The sequence below is a fragment of the Aulonocara stuartgranti genome, assembly GCF_965226115.1.
Source record: "Aulonocara stuartgranti genome assembly, chromosome: 23".
Lineage (NCBI taxonomy): Eukaryota > Metazoa > Chordata > Actinopteri > Cichliformes > Cichlidae > Aulonocara > Aulonocara stuartgranti.
In genome coordinates, this window is record NC_138958.1 from 38384224 (window position 1) to 38398335 (window position 14112).

At 39.4% G+C, this 14112-nt stretch overlaps 2 protein-coding genes across 5 annotated transcripts in view; one reads left to right on the top strand and one right to left on the bottom strand.

Annotated features, from left to right (window-relative positions):
- LOC309701079 (FERM and PDZ domain-containing protein 4-like) overlaps nt 1-14112 on the top strand; it is a 100909-nt gene that overhangs the window by 48435 nt on the left and 38362 nt on the right. For 3 of the 4 annotated variants that reach the window (XM_082525072.1, XM_082525070.1, XM_082525071.1), the window contains exon 2: nt 11963-12085. In XM_082525072.1, coding sequence (XP_082381198.1) covers nt 11963-12085 — 123 coding nt within the window. Of the gene's footprint in view, nt 1-10359; nt 10898-11962; nt 12086-14112 lie in introns of those variants that run through there. The other variant, XM_082525069.1, reaches the window with a different exon arrangement.
- Nucleotides 1-14112, bottom strand: part of LOC309701095 (uncharacterized protein) — a gene marked incomplete at its 5' end in the record, with an annotated part of 151761 nt that overhangs the window by 23564 nt on the left and 114085 nt on the right. The window lies entirely within an intron of this gene.

Here is a 14112-nt window from a genome sequence, read left to right on the forward strand (position 1 = left end):
ATGATCCCAGCAGCTGGTAGCCATGGTAAAGATGCTCTCTGTCATGACTTCAGCCCTTTGAGAGGTTCATGAGCAGGTCAAACTCATCTATACGCTCATTGTTAACACTAGTAAAACAGAACAAAACAAAATTAGAGAAGACTGTTACTAATCAACTACCTAATGTTAAGTGGCAGAGGTTTACTATTCAGAATAAACACTAATATTAATGCGAGGAAAAAAACACCTAGGAAGCAGTGTAGCTACTCCTCTTTAATGGTTGTAATGGACGTCACAGCTCCAGGGTGCCGGCATTTAAATACTCATGCACTGCAGTAGTGCTGTCGTGGAAGGAAAGCTTCGCCTTACACAGTCTGCATTTAACTTTGTTTGTTTTGTGAGGAATGCTTTTAACAGTTTTTCAAATCTTCATTTCCATATTTTTCCATTCTTCTGTTTTGCCGTTCTCGCTACACTCTGCTTCGTTAGTAGCAGAATGTAGCGAGAGTGCAGTCTTGGTAGACCATATAGGCATTGCTGCCAACATAACTTCCTGTAGTCTATTGCAGTTTACAAAAACACATTTACGTGACGTGCCGACAATAAAATTCCACATCGACGAATGCGGAATTTTATGAGATGATGTGTTTGCAGCCCTCGTGCAAACACATCATCTTTGATGAGACTGGCAGCTCTCACCAGACTTACACTGTATATTGTGCAATAGCATCTTAGATCAGGAGGTTAATTTTTCTGCTTTGCACTAAAGGTAGATATGATATAATGCAACGAACGAGGGTACAGCTATCGGGGATAAAATGTTACCTGTGGTTCCTCAAATGGCCACTTGAGGCTGCCTTCAAAAGCCACTCAATCCTCATATGCTCCTATGTTGAAATACACATTTTCTAAATTCAAGTTACATGGTTACTGCCTGATTGTCATCTCTGTAGCTATTTCATCTGTTTAGAACAAAAGTATGGGGGGTGAATTTCATGACAACTACCTCATTTAGATGGTTTAAGGCTTAAAAGTAGACCTAACTAATGGAACAACAAGTGGGAGCAGAAACAGGGAGTGATTACTCACAGCTAATTCAAATCACTGACCTGGACCTTTTTCTGTGTTTATGCCTGCTAATTCTACAAACAGACCATCCAAGAAGTGAGAGAAATTCTACCATTTTATTAGTATAGTATGTTGCTTAGTACTAATTAGCAGGTATCTATGTCTCTGAGATGTAATCATACACTATTGATTCACCGTACTAACCTAGCTTGCTAACGTTAACTGATAACTTGGCACGCCACCGTCTTATCCAAATATGGTCAGTTCTGGCTGTGTGCTCTTCTGACATGTTATACATTTAGAGATGCTCTTCTGCATACACTGGTTGTGATGAGTGTTTGTTTGAGTTGCTGTTCCATTAACAGTTGAACAGTTTGATTAATGCTGATTGACATTAAAAACAGACAGATCAACCAAAACGAGCACCGATACACAGCTTATACAGTGGCTTGCAAAAGTATTCGGCCCCCTTGAACTTTTCCACATTTTGTCACATTACAGCCACAAACATGAATCAGTTTTATTGGAATTCCACATGAAAGACCAACACAAAGTGGTGTACAGAAGTGGAACGAAAATCATACATGATTCCAAACATTTTTTACAAATAAATAACTGAAAAGTGGTGTGTGTGTAATTATTCAGCCCCCTGAGTCAATACTTTGTAGAACCACCTTTTGCTGCAATTACAGCTGCCAGTCTTTTAGGGTCTGTCTCTACCAGCTTTGCACATCTAGCGACTGAAATTCTTGCCCATTCTTCTTTGCAAAACAGCTCCAGCTCAGTCAGATTAGATGGACAGCGTTTGTGAACAGAAGTTTTCAGATCTTGCCACAGATCCTCGATTGGATTTAGATCTGGACTTTGACTGGGCCATTCTAACACATGGATATGTTTTGTTTTAAACCATCCCATTGTTGCCCTGGCTTTATGTTTAGGGTCGTTGTCCTGCTGGAAGGTGAACCTCCGCCCCAGTCTCAAGTCTTTTGCAGACTTGAAGAGGTTTTCTTCCAAGATTGCCCTGTATTTAGCTCCATCCATCGTCCCATTAACTCTGACCAGCTTCCTGTCCCTGCTGAAGAGAAGCCCCCCCAGAGCATGATGCTGCCACCACCATATTTGACAGTGGCGATGGTGTGTTCAGAGTGATGAGCTGTAGAACTCTGCAGCTCGGCCAGAGTCACCATGGGCCTCTTGGCTGCATTTCTGATCAGCGCTCTCCTTGTTCGGCCTGTGAGTTTAGGTGGACGGCTTTGTCTTGGTAGGTTTACGGTTGTGCCATACTCCTTCCATTTCTGAATGATCGCTTGAACAGTGCTCCGTGGGATGTTCAAGGCTTGGGAAATCTTTTTGTAGCCTAAGCCTGCTTTAAATGTCTCAATAACTTTATCCCTGACCTGTCTGGTGTGTTCTTTGGACTTCATGATGTTGTTGCTCCCAATATTCTCTTAGACAACCTCTGAGGCCGTCACAGAGCAGCTGTATTTCTACTGATATTAGATTACACACAGGTGCACTCTATTTAGTCTATAACACTCATCAGGCAACGTCTATGGGCAACTGACTGCACTCAGACCAAAGGGGGCTGAATAATTATGCACACCCCACTTTGCAGTTATTTATTTGTAAAAGATGTTTGGAACCATGTATGATTTTTGTTCCACTTCTCACGTGTATACTTTTCCAAGCCACTGTATGTGAATACATATAGTAATGTAGCTGCGATGGTTAAAAGTTCCCTTTTGATAGACTACTGAGCCAAAGGATGATTTAGGATGATGATATTATGATACGTCTCTGTTTGCAATTTTTCTAAGTGATGCTGTCAAGCTCCAATTTCCTAGGCATCCATCACACAATCTGACACGCTCCAAAATTTATAGCACAACACGGCACAGATTGTGACCAAGATTTTATTACACGGTGCTTGCTTGCACAGTGTAAAACGCAACGAACCCACAAGCTGTTATCACAGTCTGTATGGGATTTAAGTCTGCTTCCCGCACTCCTCTTTATTTCTGAAACTTTAAACCAGAAGAAAGACAGCCAGCCTTCATCCCGTGCTTTTCTGCGGGACCTCTAAACCAGAGCCAGGGTGTTGTTAATGGAGCCTCCTGCTGAGTTAAAAGAAGGTGTTCTCGAAACATGCACACCGTTACTTCAGGCTAATTGTGAAGCTTTTGCAAAGGAGCCTTTGCGTGTTTGGTAGTGTGAAATCACAGAAAGTAAAAATACATTCTCTTTGCATGCCATCTCAAGTCCATTCAGGTGAAATACCTACGACCAGATTTTTTCCTAAATCACTTTAATAATTCTCTGTCTATGAAAGATAGATTGTGACGAACAATTTTTATTGAAGACTCGACTGGCATGTTATAACGTGAGGGAACTGAAGATGAAGGGAACTCACAAAGCTCCTCCCAACCACTTGACCTACACATCCTTGTATTCTGAGATGCATCCTGCTTAGCTTGTAAAAGAAAGAAAACAAGTCTCCCACAGAAGTGTGCTTGATCTGAAATTACCCTAGTTGTTCTATAGAGTGTAAAGTGGTGGGAATTGGCAAGGCCACTCAAGATGGGGGAGGTGGATTTTACCCTACTGACTGCAGTAAGTATTGTTATAATGTAGGCTAAAGCATCTTGGGAGAGCTTTGCCTTTGTGCAGTTTCACTCAGTCTGCCTAAAGATCTTGAGGGGATTTGAAAATGTAATATCTCCCCTTGTGGTTGTGCGTGTTGTGTGTCTATAGTCTATTCAAAAAAGGGAGGTCAAACAAAATTATTTTCACTCCATGCAGTAATAAGTAGACAGGCCACTGGCAGAGACGGTCCTTCAAATGGCCTCATTCTTGAGGCTGGATCATTGAAATGTTACAGCATCTTGTTTGAATCATAATTCTGCTGATTCGAAGTCAGAGCTGAAACTGTGTGTCAGTAAAGGCCAATGCAGAAATGGCTCAGTGACTCAGACCCTTCTTTGTACCCCATTTTCCTTCAAAGAGTGTCACATAGAGACCGATAATGTCAGGGTTTAGTGGTTCAAAGCAGACATATAAGGTAAGAGCGAATAGCAGAGAACCCGCTTAGACACGGCACATAAGCATAACGTAATTGAGAATCGAAGAGGACAAAAAAGAAAAGAAAATAACAGTATGGCTGATCTCTGATCTTAAAGTAATGCCTTTAAATGTCTTACGATTCTGTGGACTTAGCTGGTCTTAGCTGTTTCTCTTCATATAATCCCAGACTGCCTTCAGGATGTTAAGATCAGAGCTGTGTGGGGGCCATACCATCTGTTGTAGAATTTCTTGTTCTTTTTGTCGCTGAAATGGTTTTTTATGACTGATTGTTTGGGGTTGCTGTCATGATGCTGGATGAATTTGATGCTGACCAGAGAGCTCTATCATAGCATTGCTTGATGGATAAGAATCAAAACCTTTGAAGCGTCTAAAACTTTGACACAATATTGAATGTCATAAATTTCTTAGACTAGCTCGACTCTAACCCCAAGCCTAAGCCTTCAGTTTCAGGTTACCACTATCACAGATTCCAATAGTCAATAATCATTCAAGCTATTTTCTAGTGATTTTTGATTTGCACAATATTATACGAACTCTTCAACAATCATACTGGAGAAAAAAAAGAAGCATTTTAATCCAATCTGATAGACTACTGTATATAAGGCATACGTGCTGTCTGACCCTTAAGGATTATTTTACTGGACAGTAACAGCCCAAATAATCGCTGCAGGACATAAGAAATGAAACATTTGTTGAGCACAGTGTTTGGGGCTGTGCGTTATTGCTGACTGGAGCATGTGGCCGAGGAGCAAAGTCCGTGCCAGCTGGCTCTACCGTTTTCCGTGGGGGTTTGACATATGATACAGCAAAAAGCAATCTGACCAACCGCAGTCTTTGTTACTTTGCAAGCACAGACATTTATTCACCATGTCTGCAAATATATACAGGTGTAATAAGGTCCCACAAACTGATACTGTGCCTTTGTATATGTACGAGGATATAGACTGAGTCTAATAAATCACTCTTTGTTCTTAGTGTTTAAAACAGGCTAATGTAAAGACTGAGAGGATCGATATCTTTAATGAGAGTCAATGAAAGACCGGCCATAACAAATCACTGGCAGCAGAGATTAACTACAGGAAGAAAGCAAGGGGATTCTAATGCACTCAAAAATACCACCATAATCATGTGTCGATTACTTAATGCCAAATTACAAACAACTAATTAAGAAATATTCTATGTAAAGTCCTTTTAAGTACAGAAGAGTGGGGGCACTTTTAATATTTTTTTAATTTTTTCGTAACTCACAGATGACGTGAACTATATTAGTCATTGATAAAAGTAACATATATATTTACTAACAGCACAAGTTATTAGAACAAAAATACAATGTTCATTTTAGCAAGAGTGTTAAAATTTAAACTGAATGATATATTAATATATATCAATATGTAGGCTGATGTTTTTAATACATAAAAAACACACTGTTTTATTTTCATTTTCAGTGTTATTTTAAATGTAAATGTATTCTTTTTTTTCTAATAGTAAAATATGTTATCAGTAGAGTAAAAGGTAGCTGTAATTCTATACAGTAGAACTCCTGCTAAATATGGCATTCATGTTATCTAGCTAGCAACACTTCATGTGTTATCATGGGTTGTTCATGTTAGTTTTTAACAGATTACCTTGAGATAAAACTGATGTAAGTTAAAACTCACAGTCATCTAAACGTTAGGCAGCAGATGAAAAATATTGTTTTCCTCTGTTAAAATCTGTAGGTTTTGTCTTTCTAGTGTGATTTTTTTAACAGGCAACTAACTTTATAATTTGCCTTAAACTTTACTGATGTTATAAAATTCAGGAGCTTAATATGTAAAAAAAACAAAAAAAGTTGTTATTTTTAGCATCAAAAGTGGGTTAACCTTCTTGGTAAAATATTTATTTAAGATAAATTGGTTAAATTTGTCACCAAATATGATATTCATAATCTCCCACATGATGGATTTCAAAAACCTTTGTAGGTAACATTTTTCATTGGGTGTTGAAAAAGTCAAAACTTAAAACAAAAACAAAAAAGCTCATGGTTATCAGAAAAGCTAAATGCATTCAGACAGCTAATATTTGTTTCCATTTTGATGTAAATACAAAATTTAGAAAGTGATACATTTCTGAAGAGATTCTCAAATGGAATATCTAGAAAACAAGCTAATTGTAGCATTTAGCTCTAGCATAAAGGTGGTCCATTTATAAACATTTTACTCAGCCTAAAATGATTTAATCAATAAAATATTGTTACAGTTTAATACCGTTTTAATCCATGCTTAATGGTCTTATCGTGATAAAGTCTGAAAGTTATCTTTTCACTCAGTTGTGGCTAACACTCTTTCGCTAAATACAGTTTTTGCCTGTACACATTTTTGAAAGACTGAGAAAGACTTTGATGGAGTTTGTAAAATGACTTTGAGGAGTGGTGTGAATGACTGAGAGAAATCAATCCCTTGGATAAAGTTTTGGAGAGAAACACGAGTTGATCAATTTAAAATAAAAGACACCTTTTTGAAGTCAATACACTGTCCTTTTCAGCAAAGGCAAACCTATGAACAAAGGACCCTGCTGTCTCTTTTGAATGCATATTGGATTGACCGCAGGTTGAAGTAAAACTCTTCAAAGGAGGAAACAGGAATGAGTGGGGGCTTGTGTACACAAACTAAGCTTTACCACTTCAATTAGACAGAGACATGGTGTGGTTTCAGGGTTAATTTTTATGTAAGTTTGTACGTTTCTCCACAGACGTTATTTAGTAAGAAATACTTTCCATTTTGGAAATATTAGGAATTATTGAGAGAAGCAATAAAGAAGCCTGAATCATATGTAGGGATAGAAAACATTTCAGTGCGGTTAATAATAAAAATGTTATCTTAAACATGCTGCTGTAACACTTGTGATGCCGAACAAAGTTACGAATGGTAATTTAGTGATTGAACATAGAATTAAAGGGTTATAATTTTCCATTTTGAAAAATTATTTTGACAGATTTTGATACAGAGCAGCAGAGATGGGCAGTAACGCGTTACTGTAATCTGATTACTTTTTCGAGTAACGAGTAAAGTAAGGGATTACTATTGCAAAAACGGTAATTAGATTACCGTTACTTTCCCGTAGGAATGCTGCGTTACTGCGTTACTAAAACCGTGATTTTTTGCGAGAATGTCTCACGACAGTGACGTAAGCGAGTGCGCCGTTAGTGACAACAGCTGTGTGCAGACCAACAATGGATCACATATCGATTGTGGGAGAGAGTATGAGCGAGCGTTTAAAGCGTGGAAGTACTGACCTTAGTTTGAGTTTGATTCCATAAAAAGTGACAAAAACATTAGCGTCCATCGTGCGTGGGAAGAAAACTTCTTTTTACAGCGAAAAAACCCCTAAACTTCCGAGCAAGCACCGAGTGCGCAACGACGTGATGGGAAACTCACAGAGAAACTCGCGGATTCTTCAACTGACCGTGGCACACCTGCACCAGGGTAAACCTCCGCCTACCGCAGTCCTGCTTTACAGGTGAAAATAGAGCAACAGGACCGCTGAGTCTTTGACTTTATTTATTTTCTGCTGTGTTTTACTTGCATCTATTTGAAAGAGTGAGTGTAAACACAAAAAATATTTTATTTTATGTGCTGGAATGTGTAGAAAATAGGTTTAAATGTTAAACTAATTTATTCAAGTCAGAGAATGGTGCATATAATTAAATTTTTGCTTGATGCATAAAGTTAAAAGATTAAAACTGATAAAACAAGTTAAAAAAAGATACTTTTCTATTTGATTACATTTTGTATGATGGATTATGTAGAAAAAGTAGAATTGGGCTGAAAGATCTATCGCTTTATCACCTCGTCAGGTTGTAAATCGTGTTTTTAAAAAGTAACTAAGTAACTAAGTAACTAAGTAATTAATTACTTTTGAAAATAAGTAATCAGTAAAGTAACGGGATTAATTTTTTGGGGAAGTAATCAGTAATTAGTTACTGATTACTTTTTTCAAGTAACTTGACCAACACTGCAGAGCAGTAATGGTCCAGGTGTTACCCAGGCTGGACTGAATAAGATTGCTGGCTTTATTTTCCATGTTAGAGTTTGGTTATAAACCTAAATGTCTACAAAACTGTCTGATATACAGTAACTATGAAGTTTTTTATATTATACAGATATATGGTCCTTAATTTCAGTAACTCTGGCTTTACCTTTCCCAGCAAGTTGACATTTTTCATCTTTGAAGGATCTGAAAGACTCATTTAGCAGCAGTTGACAGTACGTATAATCCCACTTGGACACCTCCTTAGTGATTGTTTTATTTTCATTTTTACCCCCAGGTTAATTGTAGGTGCTATGAACTGCTTGGTTAGCTATAAAACGGTTCATTTGGGTTAGAGTTTCCCTTTCGTGGCATTAAGAATATGTGTTAAAAAATACCCAAATTCCCAAGGGTCATTTATAACTGTCCATGTTGTCCATACGTACAAAGTTAGTTGTAAAGTAACAGCGTAAAATGTAAGTTACTGTAACAGTTACTGAAAAGGTGTCACTAGTGTTGACAAAATTTCAATATTAGGAGGAGTAGAAGGGACAAAAGCTATCCAAACCCACCTAACCCTGTATAAAAAAGCAATTGTCCCCTTTGTGATTGTGGCGTGGGTGTGGTCTCTGGCCAGCTGCAGAAGAGGGGTGATGCAGTGAGCTCCCAGGGCGGCGCAGGGGCGGGGTGAACAGGTGTGCTGGGGACCTGTCACTGATTGTCTCTCTCTATATGTTGGCAGTGACAGTCGGAGAGAAGAGCGGACGTGACAGCAATGGGAGAGAGCGGGAGTGTCTGTGTCCCGATGCAAAACCACAGTATTGAATAAAAGTTCTGCTGTCGCCATATTCGCCCGGCTTATGTTTCTTGGGTCCGACGTTACAGTGATTAATCAAATTTTTTGGGGAAGCAAAGTTCAGTTTCACCAGCTACACTCAGGCCCTGTTGAATGAAAGAGAAATAAGCTAAAGGATCTCAAAAAGCAACACATCAAGCGACTATCTAAAGAAACAGCTGAGAAACAAAGTCACTGACATCGATCAGTCTGGAAAGGTTTATGAAAAGTAAACAAACAATAAAATAAAGGTTTTGGAGTGGACTATCAAATTACAGACTTAAATCTGAATGAGACGCTTTAGCATGACTTCAAACAGGCTGTTCATGATTTTTAAAAAAGAATAAGCTCCAGTGTGGTTGAATTAAAACAATACTTTAAAGAAAAGGGAGCCAAAATTCCTCCACGGTGATGTAAAAGACTCATTGCCAGTTAGAGCAAACACCTGATTGCAGTTCCTCCTGCCAAAGCGCGGCATAACCAGTTATTACGTTTAGAGAGCAATTACTTTTTCACACAGGCCTGGATAGGCTTGGATTAAATGAATGAAATCAGCAGTAAGAAACTGCATTTTGTATCTACTCAGGTTATCTTTGACAAATATTAAAAATATGTTTGATATGACATATCAAAACTACAAGGAATAAGAAATGGGGCAAGTACTCATTCACAGTATGTATGTTTGACATGTTTAATACAACAGGACAGATAATACAGAAATGATACTAGTGGGGTTTTTTTGTTTGTTTTTTTACACATATCACTTTTTGTAAAGCTAATGCTGCTTTTGAGCCATTAAAACTCCTCATGCACCCCCTTAAGTCTTGGCTGTACTTTGGCCACTGTGTATTATCAGAGGTTTGACACTAAGTAATCAAATTACAATTGCTAAATCATTATCTTTTGAGGGGTTGCATGCTAGCATTGTCATTCTAAGCACATTTAACTTCTTATGCTAACACTAGCATTTATTTTATAACTCGCTCATCTTTTTAGTTTTATTGTACGACATTCCTGTCTACTTAGGGAAAGTTCTTGGTTTTTTTTCCCCTTTTCTGCAAAAAGACCAAAAGTGGCAAGTAAAGCAGCGATGGCGTCCAGGTGAACTTTCAGTTTCCTCTTCCTGCTTCCTGCCGTGTGACTCCAGCTCTCAGCTGGAGCGGCGTTTCCATACACGCGGTGCTGGTCTCCCAAAATCCTCTTACTTCCCCCCTCCACACACACACACACACACACACATCCTCACATAGTTATATACAGCTGAACACGCTCACACACAGAAACACTCATGCTCACACTCGCAGACACACACAGCGTGGATTTGTTTTCTCTGTGATGAGAGGGATTATGGGATAAAGGAGACGAGGCCACAGCAGTTTAGTTCAGGTTGGACCAAAGCTGCTCTCAGCAGCAGCAGCACCAGCAGCAGCACAAAGACAAATAGATGAATGTCTGGCTGCACACTGGAGATCTGCACAGCCGTTAACGCCATGGCCAGTGTGTCTTCTGGGTGCAAGAGCTTCTGATTGGGATTCTAAAGTGGAGAGTGGATATGTTTTTCTTCCAGATGACTGAAGATCAGCAGAAACAGAAGCATCTAAGCGTAATCCGTGGAAGGAAACCGAATAGAGAGGAGTGGAACTCAAAAGCCGGAAAGTGTTGAAATGGATCTGTTGCTTCTAAGGATAACTCCAAAATCAGCTGTTCATCTTTTTAAGCTCTGCAAAATGCAAAATATTTGTCGGGAGACAGCTGAAACATCCCTTTTAGACTTTATTTAAGGCCAGCATACACTTTGAGTCAAAGGACAGTTTTCTGTTTCATATACAGCACGCTATGATATGACTGACTGATGTATTCAACCCATCAAGAGCACAATATGGGAATGGATTGGCTGGATTCATACGGCGATGATGTCCTCATCTAGTATGCAATTTCACCTGCTTTAAAAATGTGTGTCAGATAGTGACTGAACAGCTTGCCTCAGTCACTTTTGAGAAAAGCAAGAGCGGGAACATTAAATGTGCAGAAAGCACTGGAGAATCAGCTGTTCGATCAAATACAAGTCTGCATTTTGCCACTGAAATGCCGCTAAGACTAATTCTTACCGTAGCTATGCTCCGGCAGGCATAAACTTCTCCTGGTTTGCGGCAGAGGGAGTAGTCTAAACAAAACAAATCAAACAGTAAAGATGAGCACATGCAGATGCTGCACATTATTTCCGTGGAGAGTTAGGGGATGGGTGCTTAATGATCTGTGTGCGATTAGTCACTGTAGCATGTGAGACTTACTGTAAAGTCACTGAGTCACTAGGATGATACATCCAGTTCTCATCATTTTCTTTTCTGGTATAATTCCCACTGAGGTGCCACAGTGGCTCTTCTCCCATCTCTTCCCCTTTGACTCCGTGGACTCCCACCCTCCTGAAACCCATAATGGCATTGTTAGCTTAATCTGCAATAAGAGAATCAGCTGTCACATCGGTGTGTTCCCTCACCGTGTGCGTACCGTTCTGCTGAGCGACCACCGCGGAGCCGCTCGTGCGTGCAGCCATCGATTGCCTATCTGCGGAGTCGATGAGCTGTTATTTGACTGCGGTCGATTGCACTAAGCAGTGCGATCTCACACCGGGAGAGAAGAAGTCTTACTAATTGGAATGAGCAAAAATCAAACTAGAGGTGCACAAAGTGTCTCTGAGAGTTTATTTTGAATATACTAGTTTTATTTAAATGCTGTATGATGATCGCATTTTCCAAATGGAGTAAAATATGGGTAAAATTGTTACACTGTAGTCTTGAAATCCAGTAATGCTATCCATCTTACCAGGTTTTCACTGTCTTGATTAAAGATGACGGTCGCTGTTTGTCTTTATTACCCAAAACAAAAGGCCAATCGATACTTAATCGAACAGTTATTTTTAGTCTGGAATACATTATTTGCTTTAATTCTCTCTTAAAATGTGCTTGCTTTTCCTTTGCTCCATTTCTTTAGCCATAAGAACAAAACATCAGGCTGGCCGCCTCCTGGCCCAGGCTCCTGGGGAGGACTGCAGGGGCCCCCATACAGTTGGGACAGCATGAACAGCGCCAGGGAGGGACGGGAATGCCTCACCAAGTATGTATGATGATAAGCACTGGCATGCATGTGTTTAAATGTGTGTTGTCATTCTGTTTATGCACAATTATGCACTCATGCAATAATTGTGCATAAATTATTGCATGAGTGCATCACATGTGGATGCATCATGGAAAAACTACAGTATATGAACCATAAGTGTGAAAAAAGTCATGTTCAGTGAAGTCTAAATGTTTAAGGTTTTTGCAGTGCAATTATCTTTATATGGCTAGTTGCTTTGATGACTTACACTGTGGTTAATGTGATTAGGTTAACAGATGATCCTATGTTGGCCATAGGTGTGAATGTGAATCTGACCTGTCCTGGGTGTACCCCGCCTCTCGCCCTATGGCAGTTGGGATAGGTTTAATTGAATAAGTGGAAATGGATAGTAGGCTACTTTGGTAATGCTGATATACAACATCACAATGTAACAGTTTTAGAGTAGTTTACCAAGAGTTGTGAACAGAATCATTAATATAAAAAAAAACATCCCAATTGTGAGAAAAAAAGACTAGTATGTGGAATTTATAGTACAGGGTGGGCCATTTATATGGATACACCGTAATAAAATGGGAATGGTTGGTGATATTAAAGTCCTGTTTGTGGCACATTAGTATATGTGAGGGGGCAAACTCCTCAAGATGGGTGGTGACCATGGTGGCCATTTAGAAACCGGCCATCTTGGATACAACTTTTGTTTTTTCAATAGGAAGAGGACCATGTGACACATCAAACTGATTGGTAATGTCACAAGAAAAACAATGGTGTGCTTCAACGTAACTTTATTCTTTCATGAGTTATTTACAAGTTTCTGACCATTTAAAAAAAGTATTCAATGTGCTGCCCATTGTGTTGGATTGTCAATGCAACCCTCTTCTCCCACTCTTCACACACTGATAGCAACACCGCAGGAGAAATGCCAGCACAGGCATCCAGTATCCGTAGTTTCAAGTGCTGCACATCTCGTATCTTCACACCATAGACAATTGCTTTCAGATCACCCCAAAGATAAAAGTCTAAGGTGGTCAGATTGGGAGACCTTGGGCGCCATTCAACTGGCCCACGACGACCAATCCACTTTCCAGGAAACTGTTCATCTGAGAATGTTCGGACCTGGGACCCATAATGTGGTGGTGCACCATCTTGCTGGAATAAATCAGGGAACGTGCAAGCTTCAGTGCATAAAGAGGGAAACACATCATCATGTAGCAATTTCAAATATCCAGTAGCCTTGAGGTTTCCATTGATGAAGAATGGGCCCACTATCGTTGTACCCCATATACCACACCAAACCATCACTTTTGTTGTTCTAGCAGTCTTGGAGGGATCCATCCAATGTGGGTTAGTGTCAGACCAATAGCGGTGGTTTTGTTTGTTAACTTCACCATTCACATAAAAGTTTGCCTCATCACTGAACAAGCATTGAAATCTGCTGCAATGACCCGGTTACTGCGTTCACCAGATATCAACACAATTTCGATCCGCTCCTCACGTGTTAACCTCTTCAACATGTCAATGGCTGTGAACAAAGAGAAACTTGTAAATAACTCATGAAAGAATAAAGTTGCGTTGAAACCAAGCACACCATTGTTTTTCTTGTGACATTACCAATAAGTTTGATGTGTCACATGGTCCTCTTCCTATTGAAAAAACAAAAGTTGTATCCAAGATGGCCGACTTCTAAATGGCCACCATGGTCACCACCCATCTTGAGGAGTTTGCACCCTCACATATACTAATGTGCCAAAAACAGGACTTTAATATCACCAACCATTCCCATGTTATTACGGTGTATCCATATAAATGGCCCATCCTGTATATATAAACCATTAGCGTTAACCCGTTAATGGAAATTTGCCGCGTTAATGCGGTTATGGCGTTAACGTCATTTTAACAAGATTAACACTGGCAGCACTAATATATATATATGAACAGTTATATATTTAAATAGCTGTCAAAAAGGAATATAAACAACAGTGGAAATGCAGTATGCATGAAGCAGTGTAACAGTCCCAAAGCAGTGG